At 36.9% G+C, this 20,974-nt stretch overlaps 2 protein-coding genes and 1 non-coding gene across 4 annotated transcripts; all 3 read left to right on the top strand.

Moving 5' to 3' along the window:
• Positions 1 to 591: 591 nt before the first annotated feature.
• On the top strand, positions 592 to 3,408 carry LOC107605617 (U-box domain-containing protein 4). The gene is made up of 3 exons (XM_016307553.3): positions 592 to 1,464; positions 1,700 to 2,026; positions 3,136 to 3,408. The coding sequence occupies exons 1-3, from the start codon at positions 805 to 807 to the stop codon at positions 3,211 to 3,213; spliced, it is 1,065 nt and encodes a 354-aa protein (XP_016163039.1). The 5' UTR covers positions 592 to 804; the 3' UTR covers positions 3,214 to 3,408.
• A 14,233-nt stretch (positions 3,409 to 17,641) lies between these two features.
• On the top strand, positions 17,642 to 17,715 carry TRNAT-AGU (transfer RNA threonine (anticodon AGU)). The gene has a single exon. It is a non-coding gene; the product is annotated as a tRNA-Thr (tRNA).
• A 26-nt stretch (positions 17,716 to 17,741) lies between these two features.
• On the top strand, positions 17,742 to 20,469 carry LOC107605616 (mitochondrial outer membrane protein porin 2). Of its 2 annotated transcripts, XM_016307551.3 has the most exons (6): positions 17,742 to 17,922; positions 18,014 to 18,081; positions 18,649 to 18,762; positions 19,027 to 19,113; positions 19,195 to 19,403; positions 19,934 to 20,469. In XM_016307551.3, the coding sequence occupies exons 1-6, from the start codon at positions 17,868 to 17,870 to the stop codon at positions 20,238 to 20,240; spliced, it is 840 nt and encodes a 279-aa protein (XP_016163037.1). In that variant the 5' UTR covers positions 17,742 to 17,867; the 3' UTR covers positions 20,241 to 20,469. The 2 variants fall into 2 exon arrangements, with proteins under 2 accessions (XP_016163037.1, XP_016163038.1); XM_016307552.3 differs by lacking the exon at positions 18,014 to 18,081.
• Positions 20,470 to 20,974: the final 505 nt, after the last annotated feature.

Here is a 20,974-nt window from a genome sequence, read left to right as displayed (position 1 = left end):
AAAAAATTTAAGAAAATACATTTCTTGCTCTCTGGTGTGTATAGCTTTCTCTTTTAACTTTTTATATTATCAAACAAATTCAAAAAAATCTTTGAGATTTTTTTTAGTATTTTTTTTATTTAATTTAATTTTTTTAATTGAATCAATAGTTGATATTATAAAAAAAATTAATAATATTAAATAAAATACACTCTAATTCAAGAATCTACGATAAAAATTATACAACGAAAAATAAAAATTATACAAAAAAGTTTATATAAAAAAATTGTGTTAATAAAAGAGACTACAAAATTTGTATAAACAATAAATACTAAAAATTCTGTAAAAAATAATAGTACATTAGAAAACATTAAAAAAAACTCTTAAAAAATAATATTTATAATATGAACAAAAAACATATATAAAAAAATTGATAAAAAAAATAAAATGAGTATTAAAAATTATATTATAATAAAACAAAAAAATCACAAATATCAGAATACTAAAAATAGAAAACACAGCTCATAGAACAGTGATCCTTTTACGAGCACATTTAAGACCCTCCCACGTGCTTGCTTGCATTGAAATTTAGTCTCTCCCCGAATATTCAATATGCACACGTGTTATCCTCTCGCTCAAATACTTCCTTACACTTGTAAAATCTCCATACGTTGGCCTCTCATATATTTGTAGCTTTCTCTCTTGCTCTTCTTTTTATTCTATCACAAAACAAATCAATTTAAAAGAAAATTCAATAACTCTAAATCCCCTGGTCCAACCTAATCGATTATACTCATTACCCGAAAATCGGTGCATAACAGCACCATGGGAACCGAGAGCACGACAAACTACTCTTATTTGGGGCGCAGCATAAGCCATCTCACCATCAACGAGGAGTCCTCTTCCTCCGCCTTCAGTGATTGCAATAGCGATAGATCCGGTGAATTCTCTGCTGCCTCTTCCCAGACTCGCCGCCTCCTGCTTGCCTGTGCCACCGACAACTCCGACGAATTAATCCGACAGCTTGTGTCTGATCTGGGCTCTGATTCCGTCAATGAGCAAAAACAAGCCGCCATGGAGATCCGTCTCCTTGCGAAGAATAAGCCGGAAAATCGAATTAGAATCGCTGAAGCTGGAGCGATCAAACCGTTAATTTCGCTTATTTCGTCGCAAGACCTTCAACTTCAGGAGTACGGCGTCACAGCTATCCTCAACTTATCCCTATGTGACGAGAACAAAGATGCCATCGCTTCTGCCGGGGCGATTCGATCTCTGGTTCGGGTGCTGAGCTCAGGAAATTCAACAGCAAAGGAGAACGCTGCGTGCGCGCTTCTCCGACTGTCGCAGGTGGATGCTTATAAGCCGGCAATAGGAAGGGCCGGCGCGATTCCGCCGCTTGTAAAGCTTCTAGAAACCGGAAGTGTCCGCGGAAAGAAGGACGCGTCAACTGCCCTGTACTCGCTCTGTTCTACTAAAGATAACAAGGTACCATATGTGAAATTACTGGAATAATCGTCCAATTCAATTTGCAATTATTCATGTGTCTAAATTTTTAAGAAAAATGTTTAAGCGATTTCAATTTTTGAGATGGAAATAATATATAAGATCTAGCAGATATTATAACTAACTATTTCTTAACAGAATGTAACTAACTTGAATTGGAGTGTAACTAATTGGTAATGGAATGTTTAACTAACTGTAATTGTTACTATGATGGAAGGTAAGGGCAGTGAAGGCAGGGATAATGAGGGTGCTGGTGGAGTTGATGGCGGACTTGGAGGGAGACATGGTAGACAAGTCAGCTTACGTGGCGAGCGTAGTGGTGACAGTAGCGGAGGGAAGGGCTGCGTTTGTGGCAGAAGGGGGGATTCCAGTGCTGGTAGAGATAGTGGAGGTTGGGACGCAGAGGCAAAAAGAAATCGCCGTGGTTATACTTTTGCAGATTTGTGAAGAGAGTGCGGCTTACAGAAAGCTTGTGTTTGACGAAAGCGCCATCCCTCCTTTGGTTGCTTTGTCCCAATCTGGCACCAATCGCGCCAAAGAAAAGGTCAGCAAGAAAAAATTGGTCCTTTATCTCTTTTATGCAAGAAATTAGCCTTGTAAAATTTTGATATTTTATAAAAATTGTGAACTAAATTAAAATACAAAAGTCTGATTTTTTTACTAAAGATTTTTTTATTTTTTTTTTTAACAAAAAATGAGGAGGTTCAATTCTTAGGAGTACAAAGGTACTTTGAGAGTACAAAAATCGAACCATTATTTGATTTGATGGCATGATAAAGTATCATTAAATTTTGTATTATATGGGTATGATAATAAAAATACAGATAATTTTAATTTAAATTGAATTTTTTTATTGTTAGTAAGTTATAAAATTAAATGGCTAGTTATTTTTACTATTTCCAAGCTAACAAAAAAAAATCAATAAATACATTACTATTTATTAATCTACTTAATCAATTTAAAAGTATGTGCACTTTCTTTGTTTATTTTATCTTATTCTTTATAGACAATTGTTGAATTATTTTTGAAAAGTCATTATTTTAGAATTTTAATAGCTTCTATTTTTTGAGTTATTATATAATAAATATATTCATATAATATGTTATCATTTTTCTATTTTTCAATCAGAAAATTTATTACATAGATGCATTAGGGATATACCATAGAGGTTTTATTAAGCAATGTGAAGGAATGGTATGTGACTGCCACGTCAGCTTCCCTTGCAGAGTGGATATCCACCCACTAGTATCTTTCTTCTTTTGTTTCTAAGTGGCCAATTAAAATGGTTTGCTTCGCACCACCAAAATGTAGATATTGTTTGCATCGGAATGCATTACAGTGTGAACATTTCTACACAATCCTGGTTGAGTTTTTTGCTACTATAATATTTTAAGACCGCTATATATGTGGACTTTGCAATTGCATCGTGTCCTTTTCTGTATAGTGCACATAACATTTTGCCAAAAACAACCCACTGTTTTATTCCATTATTCTTTGTTTATAATAAATTATATATATATTTTTTCATTTTATATTAAGATAATCATAGTGAGAATCAAATACTTTTAATGATATCATTATATATGATTAAACAAGAATGTGAAAGCTAATGTTTGTTCGTTGGTGTGTTCCTCGTTTATGCACGTGAAACAGGCAGAGAAACTGATTGAGCTTCTAAGGCAACCAAGATCCAACAATGGCACTGCTCGTGCGTCAGAAGTGTCACTGTGAAGTGTGAACTATAAACCCCAGCTCCCCCACCATATTCGTGCGTGTTTTAATTGTAGCCACAAAGAGTTAAATCAACGAAAATGGTTAAGGGGTGATGGGTCTTACTTGTAAATATCTATGTGACAAAGAAGAAGAACCTCTTGTAAATTTTGTCATACAAAAATAATACGAGTTTAAGTTTAATTTGCCCTTTCAGTCCTACCAATTCTAATTATTCTTCTTTTATTGTTAATTATGACAATCCTAAATTAATCCTTTTGTATTTTCTTTAAAAATAAGGAAAAAAATCTAAAACGGTCTCTAACAAATATTTCAAAAGACAATGAGGCTTTTAATAAAAAAGAAATTTTAATCTGGCCTTTGATAATTACCTCAAAAAAATAATAAGGTCTCTGTGACAAAAAAAAAATTAATGTTTTTTTTTTGTACAAGACTAATCAGTCCCAAAAAATATCAGGACCAGATTGAGTGTTTTTTTTAGGGCTTCTTTATTCTTTTGAAGTAATTGTCAGAGATCGAATAAGATATTTACTCTAAAAATAATGCTATACATTTAAATCTTTTTTGTTAACTAAGTTTAATTTAATTAATTTAATATAAAAATTAATTAAAATTAATATTATTCTAAATTTTATTATTTAATTTAATTAGACTTAATTTATAAAAAAATTTGGATGGATAAATAATATTCTTTATTTGAGTCCTTTTGTCTCATATCATTTGTCTCGTATATTAAGAGAATGAAATTTTAGTTGGTTTTAAAAGTAGAAGTTAAGCAGCAGAAGTCTAAATCAAGTGGTAATGACATTGTTTTTTAATCAAGCTGCACCAATCTTAAACTCCAGCTGAGACTAGAATGAAGTTTAAAATAATCTGAAAGTGTGGATTTGTGAGTGTATGTGTGAGTAGTATAATGATAAAACAAAAAAAAAAAAAGTAGAAGCTAAGAGAAGGAAGGCTAAAAAGAAACATCCAATTTTTGGAATCACACCCATCAACCGATTAGGTCAGATGAGAGATGGTATCGACGCATTAAAATTAGTGCTAAGTTAAAATATATAATACTTTATATAGTTTTAAGATTAGAGTTGTTTATCACTTTTATAAGTACATGGATGGATTATTGGGGTTGTGAGAGAGAGCCACAACATATATAATTGCAACGTGCTGTTTCGTGCATATATAATTACTGAAGATATTTGTGGAAGATTTTTATTTCCTCTTGCTGGTGGATATTAATTTTGTAGCTTTCCCTTTCATTTTCGAACCCCAATGAATTTGAAAGATTATGAGAAGATACACCGAGAAAGAAAAACAAATAAAAAAAGTGAAGAGAAGAAGGATGGTTTGAAATGGTTGTTTCCACGTGGTTGGCTAAGAATGTTAAGTAGGGTTAGGAGCGGTGGCAGTCGTAAGCAGCTTTGTTTGTTTTTATGGCTAATAGCGTAATATTTCATCATTTTTATTTTTCTTTTCTCTTTTTGCACACAACATAATGATAATGATATCGATAATGCACAAAGATTGGGTGAAACCAAGGAGGGAATGACACGTGTTAGCATATTCCCGAAGTGATTAGCGGTAAGCGGTGAATAGGATAGTTGTTTGGGGGTGTGGGTCCATGGTTGACGGCTTGTGGACTTGCTTTTTTTAGATTTTGTTTGGATATAGAAAAAAAAATAGAAAGAAAGAAAATGAGAGGAAAGAAAATAAAAGAAAAAGTAGAATTATTTGTGTGTTGTTTGGATGAAGAGAAAATGAATGAAAAAAAAATAAAGAGAAAATTTTTTTGTTTGGATGAAAAAAAAATTAAAAAAAAAAAGAAAATCATAATGGTATAAAGTTATATTAATACCTTTATAATAAAATAAAATATAAATATTTTTAAGAGAAAAAGACAAATAGGTCCTTGACCTTTTGTCCTGCAGACATTTTTATCCCTGACCATTGAAAAATACTTTTAAGTCTCTGACCTTCACAAAACTTGGACGGATCAGTCCTTGACGGAAACATTTGGACGGATCAATCCCTGATGGAGGCATTTGGACGGAGGGACTGATATGTCCAAGTTTTGTGAAGGTCAGGGACTTGAAAGTATTTTTCAATGGTCAGGAACAAAAATGTCCGCGGGACAAAAGGTTAGGGACATATTTGTTCTTTTTTCATATTTTTATTTATTTATGTTTTATTGAATTTTATGAATATTATAAAATATTATAATTTTATAAATTATTTATCTAATACATATATAATGTTTAAATGTAAATCTTTATTGTAATAATGTATTAAAACTAAATTTATATTAATAATTATTAATAATAATAGAATTAGGGGTAGTATTGTAAATACACCAAAAGTAATATTTTCCTTCTTGTTTTTTTGCTTCTAATAGATGGAAAAAAATTTTTGTCAGACCCACACCAAAATTTTCTTTCCTTCCCATTTTCTTTGGTATCCAAACAAAGAAAAATGAAAATTTCCACTCATTTTTCTTCCACTACTTTTCTTTCCTCTTATTTTTCCTTAAACCAAACATAGTGTTAACTCTAGCTTCTCATTGGAAAGGATCCTTTACTACTTTTATAACTAGTTTTAGGTGATTTATTGAGTTTTAGCTGCACCTGATTAAATGAGGTGTATCATACACCTAGTACTTTTTAGTTTGCGGGTTTTTTTTTTTTTTTTTTTGCAAAGTTGCAATCTAGAAGCATAGAATATAAGTTATTTTATGATTGATGAACAGAATTATAGGTCTTTATTCGACATAATATTAGTCCCTCATCGACAGTTGGGAGATGAGAGACCGGGAGGTAGAGCGGGGGGGATACATCAGGGGAGGAGGAGGAAGAGGATTATATCATCGATTGAAGGATCCGAGGATTTGGACTAAGGAAGAATATCATCGATTAGAAAAGGATTCTTTTACTGTTTTTGTAGATAATTTGCCGGAGGATATCTCTAAGAGGGAATTATATCAGTTATTCTGCTGGACGGGGAGGATTAATGATATTTATCTATGCAGAAAACAGAAAAGGGCGATGGCATACTTATTCGCTTTTGTTCGTTATACGACGAAAGGTGGTGCTCTGAAGGCTATTGCAGAAATGAACCAGGTCAGGCTACGTGGAAAAATAGTTTCAGTGGGAGAAGCTAAGTTTCGAAGAAATGTGCAGGCGAAAACCCAACCGGTGCTGATAGATACTAGACCACAAATACAGAGGAGGCCGGACAGGACTCTTATGGAGCATGAGCAGGCCAAGAATCCCGAGGGAGGGGAAGTGGTGGAAGGGGACACAGTTGGTGTTAGGCCGGGTAAGGGGAGTATGAAAAGGGTTACAATACCGGTAGTGGCAGCGAATATGGAGTGGTTGACCAGGAGTTTAGTTGGCCACACCCTGAAACCTGTGGAATTTCGATCCTTAAAGAGGGTAATACACACCAATATGCCTCATGTGGAAGATGTCCGGGAGATCGGGGAGACAAAAGTGTTATTAACTTTTGATACGGTGGAGCATGCTGATGAGGCGTACACGTTTAAACTAGATACTATGCTACAAGTCTTTCATCGGATTAGGCGTTGGGAGGAGACAGAATGTGGTGGGTCTCGCAGAGTATGGTTGGAGTGCTATGGATTGCCGCTTCATGTATGGTCGTCTGAAACTTTCGAGGCGATAGGAGGCCTATGGGGAGACGTTCTCCAAAGTGCTGTTCCAACAGGAAAAGGGGCATCATTTCGGATGGGAAGAGTTCAAATTGACACATGTGAGTTTGATGAAATTCGGGAGTGGGTACGAATTGCTATTGGGGAGAAGGAGGTTGCAATTTATGTGAAAGAGACTGGATGGGAGGAAGGAGAGACTGGGAATTTGGTGGCACAGGAGCAGCTTTGTAAAGGGGGAGTTGTGGAGGGGAATTGTGAAGATAGCCGGAGAATGGGGGAGCATTGTGAAGATAGCCGGAGAAGGGGGGGAGCTGCATTGGGATCCGGCGGCAGACTTGATCACCGGAACTGGACAGGGGGGGACCAGGACAAGGGTAGCATAGTCAATTCTCAGGTTCTATTGAATGATATGAACGTTGATTTTTTGAAATTCAAAAAGATTGGAGCAGAAGCAGAATCGGATAGTGGTTCCCGAAATAATGGGAAGGAGGTTGTGCAGAGATTTGGTGGGTGTGAGGAAGGAGACTCTGACAAAACGGTTACACAGGAGTTTAGTACTGGGATAGGGAGAGATTTTGGTCCTAAAGGTTTACTAAATGGGCCTTGGCGCATGGGGAGACCAATAAAGGCTAAGTATGGACGCTGTTTAGAGGGTTGGGAGTTGGGCCATGAAAACTTAGGCCCAAACTTACCTAAACATGGATTGGGGGCATGGGAGTATGAGGATATAAATATTGGGTGGGGGGAGCCGGGTGGGCCTCTGGTGGGCTGGAAGGGAGAAAACCGGGTTGCAATGACCCGGGATTTGCTGCGTTGGGCAGAGGAACGGGGCAGTGGGAAGGGTTTGGCTGGTGAGACTGGGTGCGGCGCGACCAAATTCGGTAGTAGGAAGGGGGCCGACGGACGATCCAGGAGACCGGAACAGAGACGATCGCAGGCTGGCTTCGGGAACAACGTGACTGATGGGCAGGGGAACGTGCAGGGGAGGAGCGAAGTTGTGGAGGATAGGAGGGCTGTGTGGGTTCTTCATGATGCGTCTGGGGGCGGCGGTGTGGAGTTGGACTTGGCGACCGCGGAGGGCGACGCTGGACGGGACAGTCCGGCTGAGCAGGGACGGTTGATGGCGGAACCGGATGGAGGCGCGACTGGAGATTGTCAGGGGTTTGAACAGGGGCCTGTTGTAGAGGTGGACTTTGCAGGCGCGCCTTGCGGTGTTCATGAGAACATGGAGCAGGTGCGGGCGGCTCCAGAAGGATTTGTTGATGGAGGGAGGGCTGACCAGGATACACATAGTCAATTGGATGGGTTGGGAGGGCTGGCGACATCCTTGAGGGAGGCCCACGGAGAAGATGAGGAAGTCCAAGGATTGGGTAGGAATGATGAAACCTGTGAGGAAGGGGCTGGATCTGGAATAGGAAGCGGCGGAATCACTGAGGGAGAGGATAACCGCACCTCCATGGAAGCACAAGCCAAGGAAAATGAGGTTACATGGGCACTGGCGGTGGAATCTGGTGCTGTGTTGTATGATGAGGAAGTGGATATCATGAGTATTTTGAAAGCTCAGAATGAAAAAATAGAGAAAAAGCGAAAATTGGCAAAACAAAAAGAAAAGGCAAGAAGGAGTCGTCCAAAGAACAAGCCTAAGGTGAGTAGTACTTTGTTTAAATGATTGTAAGCTGCTGGAATATAAGGGGTTTGAGGGGGGACAGGAAGTTGGGCATGGTCAAAATGTTAAAGAGAAAGTATAATCTAAACATGGTAGGCTTGATTGAAACAAAAAGAGAGGATATTTCGAAATATGATGTTGGTAGGATTTGGGGTAACAGTTCTGTAGAGTGGGAGTTTGTGGAATCTGTTGGGGCAGCTGGGGGGCTTCTGTTGTTGTGGGATGATAATATGTTTCAGAAAAAGAATTGTTATAAAGGAGAGAGATGGTTGTGCATTGAGGGAGTATTAACAAAGAATAATTTCCAGTGTGCTTACTGTTTGGTTTATGGGGCGCATGGTAGAGAGGCTAAGCGGGTGGTATGGGAGGAGTTGAGTTATATAGCAGGTTTGTGTCAGGTTCCTTTTTGTTTGATGGGGGACTTCAATGAGATTTTGCAAGTTGAAGATCGCAAAGGATTACAGAGTTTGTCGGGTTCAGCAGAAGAATTTAAGAGTTGGGTGCAAGATATGCAGTTGGTGGACCTACCCCTTTCTGATAGAAAATTCACTTGGTTCAGAGGTCAATCTTGTAGCAGAATTGACAGGGTGCTGGTTAATGTAGAATGGGTGGAGGAGTTCCCTGATATTAGGCTGAAAGGTGGTCCAAGGGGATTATCTGATCACTACCCGTTGATTGTGGAGGATATAAGAGGGAGATGGGGGTCTAGACCATTCAAGAGTTTGGATTCTTGGTTTACCCATGAGGGTTTTCTGAGGACGGTTAGAAATGAATGGCGGACATTGGGCGAAGGACCTTTCCTTGGTAAACTGAAGGCTTTGACGCTTCCGTTGAGGCAATGGCATAAGGCACACTTTAGTGATATGGAAAACAACATCACAAAGTTTGAGGACGAGATCAGGAAGTTGGATGAGAAGGTTAGTGAGGGGATTTATGATGGTACAACGGAGGCTAGAAGAAAGGCGCTGGTGAGATTTTGTGAAAAATGGTACATTAGGAAAGAAATCCATTGGAAGCAGATGTCTCGGTCTAAACATGCGAGGGACATGGATAGAAATACTCGATACTTCCATAACATTGCATCGGCTAGAAGGCGGAATAACAGGATTGATGCTCTGATGATCCAGGGACGGCTGGTGCGGAATCAGGCAAGAATTAAGCATGCAATAAGGGGATTCTACAAGGAACTGTACCGGCAGGAGTATGTCCCAAGGATTGGTGTTCGGGATGGGTTGTTACCGCAAATTGATACAGAGGAGTCAGAAGCCTTAGAGGTGTTACCGTCTGCAGAGGAAATTAAGGAGGCAGTGTGGGATTGTGAATCATCGAAGGCCCCAGGTAGTGATGGTTATAATATGAATTTTATTAAGAAATGTTGGGAAGAGATTGGGCAGGAGTTTACAGCGGCGGTGATGGATTTCTTTCAAAGGGCAACGTTACCATCAGATGTGAATATAACATGGGTGACGCTGGCTCCAAAGTTCTTGGGTGCTAAGGAAATTAAGGACTTTAGGCCAATTAGTTTGGTGGGATGTGTGTATAAGGTGATATCGAAGGTGCTGGTGAGAAGAATGAGGTCAGTTATGCCAGGATTGATGGGTGAGACTCAGACTGCATTTGTGAAAGGTAGAAAAATCCATGATGGTGCTCTCATAGCATGTGAGACAGTTCATTGGCTCAAGGCAAGGAGAAGGAAAGCGGCAATTATCAAGCTTGATTTTCATAAAGCATATGATAGAGTCAGATGGAGCTTTGTGGATATAGTACTTCAGAAAATGGGATTTGGACAGCGTTGGAGGAATTGGGTGAAGGAGTGTGATACGTGCTTCAAATGTTCGTGATATGAAGAGTTCAAGAGTTATTTAGAAGATATTTTAGTTTACATTTTTAGAATATTTTATTTAATGTATTTTGATTTTGTTTATTTAATTACTAGATTGGGCCTTATGTTTATAGGCTTTAGGGTTTTCTTTGTTTTAACCTAATAAGAGGTTATAAATACCTCCTTAGCTATTGTAGTCGTAGAATAGAATTTTTAGAGGTTTCAAAACCCTTTTTCGGTTTCGTGATGAAACCATGGTGTACACAATTGAGGTTGAGGAGTCCCTCTCTTGTTACATCGGGGAATTGAGTAGAAGGTTGAGGAGTCCCTTCGATTCAATTTCCAAACTATGGCGTTGACAAGTTAGGTTGAGGAGTCCCTTTCTTGTTGCGTCAAGAAATTGGGTAGGAAGTAGAGTGATTCTCTTTGTACTCAATTTCAATCTATCCTTTTTATTATTATTTTTATTTCAATGTATCTTTTTATTCAGTTTGAATCCTTATTTTTTTATTTATCTTTTATTTCCGTATCATTTGGTATCAGAGCTCAGGTATTAGATTAATTCTTATTAATCTATATTTGTTCTTCTTTTATCATAAAAAAAAAGAGTCCAGTGTTTGTCGCGTCTTTCATTTTGTTCTTGTGTTCTTGTTTTCGTTTGTGTTTCATTATTTAAAAAAAAAAAAGAAGAAGAAGAATAAAGTGAAAAAAAAAAACAAAAAAAAGAAGAAAAAAACCAAAAAAAAAAAAAATTATCTTCCTTATAATTATTGTCCTTTTCATATATTATTTTTTTTCACCTACAAGATTCGAGGACGAATCTTTTTTGAAGAGGAGGAGAATGATACGTGCTTCAAATGTTCGTGATATGAAGAGTTCAAGAGTTATTTAGAAGATATTTTAGTTTACATTTTTAGAATATTTTATTTAATGTATTTTGATTTTGTTTATTTAATTACTAGATTGGGCCTTATGTTTATAGGCTTTAGGGTTTTCTTTGTTTTAACCTAATAAGAGGTTATAAATACCTCCTTAGCTATTGTAGTCGTAGAATAGAATTTTTAGAGGTTTCAAAACCCTTTTTCGGTTTCGTGATGAAACCATGGTGTACACAATTGAGGTTGAGGAGTCCCTCTCTTGTTACATCGGGGAATTGAGTAGAAGGTTGAGGAGTCCCTTCGATTCAATTTCCAAACTATGGCGTTGACAAGTTAGGTTGAGGAGTCCCTTTCTTGTTGCGTCAAGAAATTGGGTAGGAAGTAGAGTGATTCTCTTTGTACTCAATTTCAATCTATCCTTTTTATTATTATTTTTATTTCAATGTATCTTTTTATTCAGTTTGAATCCTTATTTTTTTATTTATCTTTTATTTCCGTATCAGAGTGTGTTAGCACGGCCACTATGTCTGTGCTGGTGAATGGGTCACCATCCAAGCCGTTCAACATGGAAAGAGGCCTCAGACAAGGGGATCCACTATCTCCGTTTCTGTTTGTTTTGGTGGTCGACGTGCTGAATCGGATGGTGGGAGAAGCGGTCAGGAATGGGCGTATTGAACCGCTGCTAGTAGGAGGTGAGCAGGTCGGATTGTCGCACTTACAATTTGCAGATGATACGATTCTGTTTTGCCCCCCGGTGACAGAGACAATAGTCAACTATAGGAGACTGTTGCGGTGTTTTGAGTTGATGTCGGGACTGAGCATTAATTTTGAGAAGTCAAGTTTGATATCGGTGAACTGTGAGCAGGAATGGGTAGATAGTGCCTGTGGGTTGTTGGGATGTAAGCAGGCGGTTCTACCTGTAAGGTATCTTGGGATTTCTTTGGGTGCGAATCCTCGGTTGGTGAAGACTTGGAAACCGGTTATTGATAAGGTGGAAGAGAAACTCAGCCTCTGGAAAGCAAAGGTTCTAACCAAAGCAGGTAAGCTTGTGCTTATTAGATCAGTTTTGAATAGTCTACCTATCTACTACCTTAGTTTATATAAGATGCCAAAGGCAGTTGCGGATAAGCTGATTGCATTGCAAAGAAGATTTATGTGGTGTAAGGGGGATGGTAACGACGGTATTCCGCTAGTTAAGTGGGAGTTGGTTCAGGCACCAAGAAAGGCTGGGGGTTTGGGGGTTGGAGATGCGGTGATACGGAACACAGCGCTCTTATTTAAGTGGTGGTGGAGATATTCTAAAGAGGAGTGTCCCTTATGGAAGAGGATTGTATGCTCGTGCAACAACCTGAATCCTGATGTAATGCTAGTAAGCCAGCAGCTACCAGATAAAGGAGGACCCTGGAAAGACATATGTAATCTTAATATAAAAGAGCAGAGGATAAAAGACAAGATGCTTAATGGCCTGGCGATGGAGATAGGGAATGGGAGGAGTACACTGTTTTGGGAAGATAACTGGCTGCAAGGTGGCCCCTTGAAGGGGGCTTTTCCAAGATTATATTCTGTTTCAAATCAGCAGGGATCACTGATAGGGGATTGTGGTTTTTGGGATGGGCTTGAGTGGATATGGAATTTTCAGTGGCGGAGAGAGTTGTTCCAATGGGAGCTGGAACTGGTCCATCAAATTCATGAGCGGCTAAGGCTGGTGAAGCTGGTAGATGGTAAAGATGACAATTTGTTTTGGAAGTTTGATCGTAAAGGAGTCTTTTCTACCAAGTCTGTTGTGCAGGTTCTACAATCGGAGACGCTGTCGGACGAGATAACGAGTTACAGTTACACAAGTTCAGTGTGGAGAGGGATGGTACCGCCAAGGATTGAGCTGTTTGGGTGGTTTGTACTCATTGGTAGAGTGAATACTAAGGAGAGATTGAGTAGACTAGGTGTTATTAGACTCAGTGATACTCTCTGTGTGCTATGTAAGAAGGAAATAGAGTCGGTGGAGCATTTGTTTCTCCTCTGTGAGTACACATGGCAGGTGTGGTGCAGGTGGTTGAGTTCTTTTGGGGAGGTTTGGTCTATGCCTGGGACCATAAGGGAACTATTTGAGAGGTGGACTGGTAGGCATAAGCGGAAACAAGAGCAGAAGAAGTGGTTGCCGGGGTTCTTTGCAGTTATTTGGAACGTTTGGATGGAACGTAATGCTAGGATTTTTCAGAATCAGGAAACAGGTGTGGACTTTGTAATAAGAAAGACATTTCTGAGCTACAATGAATGGACTGAGAGGGAAGCTGTTGGTGGTTGATGGTGATTCCGAAAGCTATAGGAATTTATGTTTTTACATGATGTTCTTATTGTTTATTTTGTTGCTCCACATTAGTGTGTTGAGCTTATTTTGATTCAAAAAAAAAAATAATGCAAGATTATCATATGAGTTAAATTTTAAAGTAGTCTTTAAATTTGTAATTGAACATCAAATTTGTCTTTAAACTTAAAATTGTCTCAAATTTATTCCTAAACTTAACACCGGTCGTCCCTAAAATACTTTCTATCCATCGTTTGTCACACTCACATCACTAACCACACGCCAAAGACAGAGCTTTTCTCAATCCTCCCTGTCGCTGCTTCTCGTCGGCCTCCGTTTTGGGTCGCGCTCCTCTCCCCCCTTCCCCAACCTAATCTCTCACACCCACAGCACTCAAACACGACAGAAACAGAGCACAAAACCTCAACCTTCTCTGCCGTCGCCTCTTGCCGGCCTCCATCTCGTCGCCGTGCCATCGCCGTCCCCTCTACGTCATTGTGTCGTCTTGTTTCTTGCTCTTACTGCTCGTTGATGCCTTCCTCTCACTGCCCATCACTCACTGCAACCTCCCTCTCTACTTGTTGTCTTCATTGCTCGCACATCTGCACTCTTCTCTTGTCGCCTCTCTCCTTTCTGTCTCCTTCTGCCTCCCTCTTCTCTTTTCTGACTCGGTTCTCTCCCTTTGCATGAAGCTAAAATGAGTTTTTTTCTACACTTTTTTAGTTATTTGATCATTGTCGTTTAATGTTTTGGGTGATTGTTAATACTGATTCTGTTTTAATATAGTTACAACAGTTGATTTTTTGTTATTTTTTATTCTATAATTGTTGCTATTTTTTGTGATTGTTAGTTATTTATTTTTGTGATTGTTGCTGTTTAGGTTATGTCTGTGTAAGGAACAAGATCGAGATGAATCTTATGAGCATGCGAGAATTAAAGATAATGTTGTTGTTGTTGTTGTTTCTGCAGTGATTATTGGATTTGAAAGGTGAGAGTAGTTGAAGAAGAAGAAGAAGAAGAAGTAGTGAGCGAAGAAGAGAATCCTGTGAAGATAATTTGGAGATTAGGGTCTTAAAAGGAGAAAAAAAAGACTAAATTGCAAAAAATAAAGTTTCTTCATCACGTCAGTTAGCCATCATAATTCTAGCGTGATAGGAATCAGTCCAGCTCAACTTTTTGAAGACAAGCAATGGATGAAAAGTTCTTCGGTATTAAGGTTACGAACGAATTCAAAGCTCAATTGCAAGTTGAGAGACTACTTTAAAAATTAACTCTTATCATACTTAAATATAAAGTATTTTTTTGGCATTATTTTTGGGCTTATGCTGTACTAACATAAAGGGCTTTAGTAGGGATATACGCGGATCGGATCGAATATGATATCCGCATTTTTTAGTGTCAGATCCGATCCGTACATTTGCGGATCGGATCAGATCGGATATCGGGTATATCCGCATAATTGAACATTCTCTTTTTAATCATATTTCTATGTAAAATAAATTCAATAAAAATATTTCTTTCACACTTTTAAACCTATTTATTCCTAAAATATTTTTAATCAATTTTTTTCTAAATAACAAAAATAAAATAAAATAATATATAAATAATAACTTCTAACTAAAATATACAAAAAATAGGTAGAGCTGATAACTACTTTATTATGCGGATAACTACTTTTTTTAATTATTATTGTGCGGATCTACAGATCCGCGGATGTAGAGCTGATATCCGCGATCCGATCCGTAAAGAGTGCGGATAAGATCCTATCCGATCTAATCAGACTGCAAATCATATTGTATCCGCAATTTTTGGATCGAATACGGATACGATCCGATCCATAATATATAGGTTGTTAGATAATAACAAAAATACAGAGATCAGGTCCAAAAAAAAACAAAAAACAAAATTACAGGGAGCAAAATATTATTTCAACAAATATAAAGTATATAAAAATAGAATAAAATATTTTCAATTTTAATAAATACATGTTATATTTAATACTCTCATTTAGTTTGAGTCACTTTCAGTAAATGAGATACGACAAGTTAAAAAAAATGAAATAGCTATTTTATTTAGTCATTAGTTTAAGCTTCCTTAAAAACTTCAAAAATTTTATCAATAACAATCTTCTGAAATTTTTTGGGGTCAAGCACCCTATGAAAATACCGTTATAAAACTTATATACATAATTTATGGAAATATTATTGTAATACTTAATATATTTAAAAATTAAAAAAATTTTGTTCAAATTTATATGCACATACTTATGGTTATACTTATAATAAAAATTTATAATTTTTTTAAAATATATCGGTATACTAAATTATTGATATTTTAGTATTTTTTAATCGTAATGTTAATTATATACATTTTTTATAATTAAAACCAACAGAAAAAAATCACGAAAACACCAATATACTATACTAGCACATTTTAAAGTTTTCCAAAACTAACAAAATATTTTGCTAAAAATTGTAGGATCAATACTTAATAAAATTTATATGCATTTTGCGCAGCTTTCCGTATACACTTCACGTTTTTTATTGATTCTTTTAAATTGTCATTGGTTTCATGTTATTGTTTGGCTTTAGTTTCTTACACATGTTTGGCTTGTTCAAAGCAAAATGATTTACATGACCAAAACAAAAAACACAAAATGATTCATTAATGGATTATTCCAGCATGGGGCTTTATGAAAATAATTGTTTTTAAAGCATTAACTTGTAGTAATGAGTTTATTTAAGAATTTGTTGCTAACCAATGAATTACTATATGCATAAAGCGATATTAAAACTCGACACTTATTTAAATAAACTAGTGAATTAAGTAGCTAATTATTATGTCAACCCAACTTGGTTAAACTTGCCTTTGTTACGATAAATTACATTCTCAATGAGTTATACGTTAGATAGAATTTGGATCCTCTAAAGTTTAAATTTCACTTTAGAGAGTAAAGTGTGATCTTCTATCCTTGAATAGTTTCTCTTTCATATTTATTATTGGTACTCCCACCTATGAAATCAATGGTGAGAAATTACACTTTACTCTATAAAGTGAAATTCAAACTTTAGAGGATCCAAATTCCGTTAGATAATATATCAAAGTAGTGGAAGGTAAAAATATATACAAAAATAATTTTTTTTTTATTTTGGGTCATGATACAAAAATACTTTTTAAATACAATTTTCTTCTTTTTGGACAAGGACCCGGGCCGATAACCTGAACCAAGCCCAAAAAAAAAAAGAAACTCCAAGCCCCCAACCCGACCCGGAGTTCAAACCTACGTTTCCCTCCCCCCCTTGCGCGACGCCCTCCATTGCAGCAGCTTTCTCTCAGCCAAACGACTAGATGATCGGAAGCATCCAGGCGAGGCGAAGCTCTGATCGCCGGCAGCATCTTCGAAGCTCCAAGCCCCTGCATCAATGAATTCAGTGCTCGGCATCCAGGTCTCCCTCCTCTTCTTGTCCCCCGATCGTCATCTTCATCCTCGCCGGCACGACCTCGACGCCCTCCCGTCGTTGTAGCAGTATCCAATCATTCCCATCTCTGAAGGAGGTTGCCTTTCCTGGGAGTCCAAGTTACGCCCCTATCAGGTAATTGTTCCATGCTTCTCCGATTGGACTTCTGGATTTGATTGCTTGTATTATTTTTAAACTATCTGATTAAGTAATAATTTTTTCCATGGACAAATTATTTGCAATGATTAGAGCTTGTCTGATAGCTAAAGCTTCTGCTACTGTACTTGATATTGCATGAATTAATCCTGTAAATTCTGATTAAATCTTTCGTTTGTTGTCTCTGAAAACCACTGCTATAGCTCGTATCCTTTCTGAATGAAGCATCCACATTTGCCTTAATCCAATCCGTAGGGGGTGGTCTCTTCTTCTCCTTAGTAAAATAATAAGTAGATAGTTCAGATACAACAAACTACTATTTATTCTAAAACTAACTCTTGACATAATATGCCTATATATATACACATCAGAAAAACAGACTATTATTTCTTTAATGGAAAATACTACTAAGTATAGAATATAAATTTGGTTTTATCAAAATCAATATGCATTATTATATTATATTAATCCTGCATAGCCAACAAGCTCTCATAGCTCAGTTGGTTAGAGCACCCGTTTAGTAAGCGGGAGGTCTTGAGTTCGACTCTCAACGAGAGCACTTTTTTCAAGCCCTTTTTTTTGGTCAAGTGAAGACGTCGTTTGGGGGACGCCAAAGAGAAAGGGTTTTACCTAAACCCCATTCTTCCCTCTTTTCTCTCGTTCTGCGTGTTTTTCTCTTTCTATGCAACACATCCAGCTTCAGATTCAAAAATGTCAAGCAACAAAGGACCTGGATTCTTCTCTGCTATTGGCAGCAAGGCCAGAGGTAAAAACCCTAACTCCTCCTTCTTTCTTCCTCGCACTGATTCTGGTTCTGATTCTCGTTTTCAAAAATCGCGTTTTTCCCCCTCCTGCAGATGTCCTAACGAAGGATTACAACGCTGATCACAAACTCACTATCTCTTCCTCCTCCAACACCGGTGTTGTGCGTTTTCCTTCATTTTTAGCCGATCCTTGATTTCCAAATCAAAACCAAATTTGAATTTTTTTTAATATTCATTTCGCCATGCTCCATTTTTTTGCGGTTCAAATTACATGAATCATTATTTCCGTTGTTCGTAGTTATCCATTTCAGAGATAAAACTATTGCTTTTTTTTCTATTTTACCGTACGAGCTCGTTTTTGAAGTAAAGAGTTATTATTATATTCGAATACACTGTAGGAGTTATAAGGATGCCAGTGTAGGATATAGAATCTGAAATTCTGAATTACTATCTTTTTTATGGTAGTTTTGTAGTTTGGCAATTATTATGTTTATGTCCAATGTGGCATAAAGGGGGTGGTATTTGGTTGGTTGATAATGGGAAATATTTTACATTGGTGATATATTGATATGTCAAAATTAATCTCATAGAAGTTGCTGTCAGTGTAATAGCAATTATTGGTTAGATGTTGTAATTGTATGATTTGTTTATGAGGTGTAATGGTGTATGCTGTTGAGATTTATTGGCTGCTATTGAAATTTGTTTTTTGTTGTTGATTGTAATTTCAGGATTTGAGTTCCACATTGTTGAAAAGTAGAGGACTCTCATCTGGAAATGTGGCTGCGTTGTTTAAATACAAAGACAAAACGGATGTTCATGTCAAAGTTGATACTGAATCAAGTGTATGTAGCTCTCTCTAATTTCTTTCTCAAGTGTATGTTGCTCTCCCTAATTTCTTTCTCTCTTTTTTTAAAATTTTTTTGTTTATATTCCTTATTTGATGCATTGCTCCTATATCTTTTTACCTTTTAAGAAGCTATGCACAAATCCTTAATCCTTTCTTTTTAAATGACTCTAACTAAAAGTGGTGTTATTGAAATTAATATTTTTAAAAAAGTGATCTTTTGAAATATTATGCCTTGTAGTAACTGATATCTGTTCTGTAGGTATTGACAACATTTACTATATCAGACATATTGCCTTCTGCTAAAGCCATTGCATCCATACGAGTACCTGATTACAACTCTGGCAAGGTATTGGGATTGTTTGGTATATATGATTGGAGAGAAATATATCATTTTGGGATATTAGTAAGTTGTTGTTTTTTGATGCAGTTAGAGGTTCAGTATCTTCATGATCATGTGGCTTTTACTACTGCCTTTGGTTTCAATCGTTCCCCTACAATTGATTTTTCTGCAACAATTGGGACTCCTGGCATTGCATTTGGGGCAGAAACAAGCTTTTCAACGGCTATTGGCAAGTTAACAAAGTACAATGCTGGTGTTTGCTTGAAAATGCCGACTTCCAATGCTTCAGTAATTTTGTAAGTATAGAAATACTTTTAATTGTTGAATGTTAAATTGACATAAGTAATGCATTTTTACAAAGTCAAATATAAGTTAAAAGGGGCATGCCCTCAAAGCTATGCCCCATAGCGCATGGGCGCTTAACTGGTCATGGGTTTGAGGAGTGCAAAGGATAGATGTACAGAGCAATCTCTTGGAAGCAAAGAGGCGATTCCAAGATTTGAACTGTGACTTTCACAAGCCATGCCCTCAAAGCTAAATATTAAATTCGGATGATTACTTTATTGGAATGAAATTCCTTCTTATTTTGGTGGGATGTTTTTAATCAGAGGTTCTTTTCTTGTTTCTTTATACTTAAGCGTTCAGCATGTAAGATTTTGCTGTTGCAACTCTGGTTGAATAACTGTTGGTTTACATGTATTGATTGTTTTGAGATTCATACTTTACAACTTATCAGGGTGTGAGTAATTTGCAATGTCAATGTTCAAAGAATTATGCCTCGGTATATAATTATTTCCTCCCTTTCTTTTTCTGTATACTTTTGTAGAGCTGACAAAGGAGACTCCATGAAGGTAATGTATTTGCATCAGCTGGAAAAGTTGAATGGGGGCGCCGTTGTAGGAGAGATTAGCAGAAGGTTCTCTACCAATGAGAACACATTGACAGTGGGATGTTCATACGTAGTCGATACACAGACGGTTGTGAAAGCAAAGCTGAACAACCACGGGAACCTTGGAGCTGTGTTGCAGCATGAGCTTACAGACAAGTCATTCTTGACTATCTCGGGTGCCTTTGAAACGAAGGCTTTGGAAAATAGCCCCAAGTTTGGCTTCTCCCTTTTGCTCAAGCCATAAATGAATTTATATATAGTGATAATGCTAAATCTCAACAGATAAAATATTCCATGTTTTTTCCCACATATTTCTTCAATCAGGTAGAACAGAGTAAGAAAGTTTAGGAAATCGATATAGATTGTCGATGCCTTCAATTTTGTTCTTATTATATTCAAATGATTGATTGGTTGTATTGAGATTGTATTGACATTGTCATGGGAATGAAATCTAAATTATTGATAGCATCTAATTTGAAACTAATTATCATTAATTAATTTTAAACTTCTGGGTGTTGCTTGAATTTATGAAGTTTGGTCTTTCAGTGAATTCACAGTTCCATATGTTGCAATTTGCATACGCATTCACCTTTGTTGATATCTCCCCATAGTGAACTCACCCCTCATCCTTTGAGCTGATTTGGGCTAAAGTCCACTTACTTGCAATTAGTAGCGCAAAATTGTAAACACTTTGTAAGCTTCTTTCAAGTTATGAACACGTTACCCTTTTTGAAATGTTGCATTAATTGCATGCAGAATCTGAGCAATTATTGCCCCCTTCTATTTTTTAGTGCTTAGCAGTCTTTGTAGACTTCCTGTCTTTGTTATGGTTCATATTATAATACAATAATTCATTATCAGTGTGAGATCATAATTACGGATTAATATATAGGAGAATCAATATTCATATTTTTTTGACCTGGAAAAATAATGAGTATAAATTTTTACTTGCCACTCATTGACAATTATTTGTTAGCT

Source organism: Arachis ipaensis, chromosome B6 (genome assembly GCF_059453495.1).
Source record: "Arachis ipaensis isolate K30076 ecotype BB chromosome B6, ASM5945349v1, whole genome shotgun sequence".
Lineage (NCBI taxonomy): Eukaryota > Viridiplantae > Streptophyta > Magnoliopsida > Fabales > Fabaceae > Arachis > Arachis ipaensis.
Note: the sequence above shows the minus strand (reverse complement) of the source record. Positions and strands in the feature narration are given on the sequence as shown.

Coding starts and splice junctions, on each gene's coding strand:
- LOC107605616 (XM_016307551.3), top strand. CDS start 17,868: ATGTCAAGCAACAAAGGACCTGGATTCTTCTCTGCTATTGGCAGCAAG. Junction 17,923..18,013: donor TATTGGCAGCAAGGCCAGAG/GTAAAAACCCTA, acceptor CCCCTCCTGCAG/ATGTCCTAACGAAGGATTAC. Junction 18,082..18,648: donor CCTCCTCCAACACCGGTGTT/GTGCGTTTTCCT, acceptor TTGTAATTTCAG/GATTTGAGTTCCACATTGTT.
- LOC107605617 (XM_016307553.3), top strand. CDS start 805: ATGGGAACCGAGAGCACGACAAACTACTCTTATTTGGGGCGCAGCATA. Junction 1,465..1,699: donor GTTCTACTAAAGATAACAAG/GTACCATATGTG, acceptor CTATGATGGAAG/GTAAGGGCAGTGAAGGCAGG. Junction 2,027..3,135: donor CCAATCGCGCCAAAGAAAAG/GTCAGCAAGAAA, acceptor CACGTGAAACAG/GCAGAGAAACTGATTGAGCT.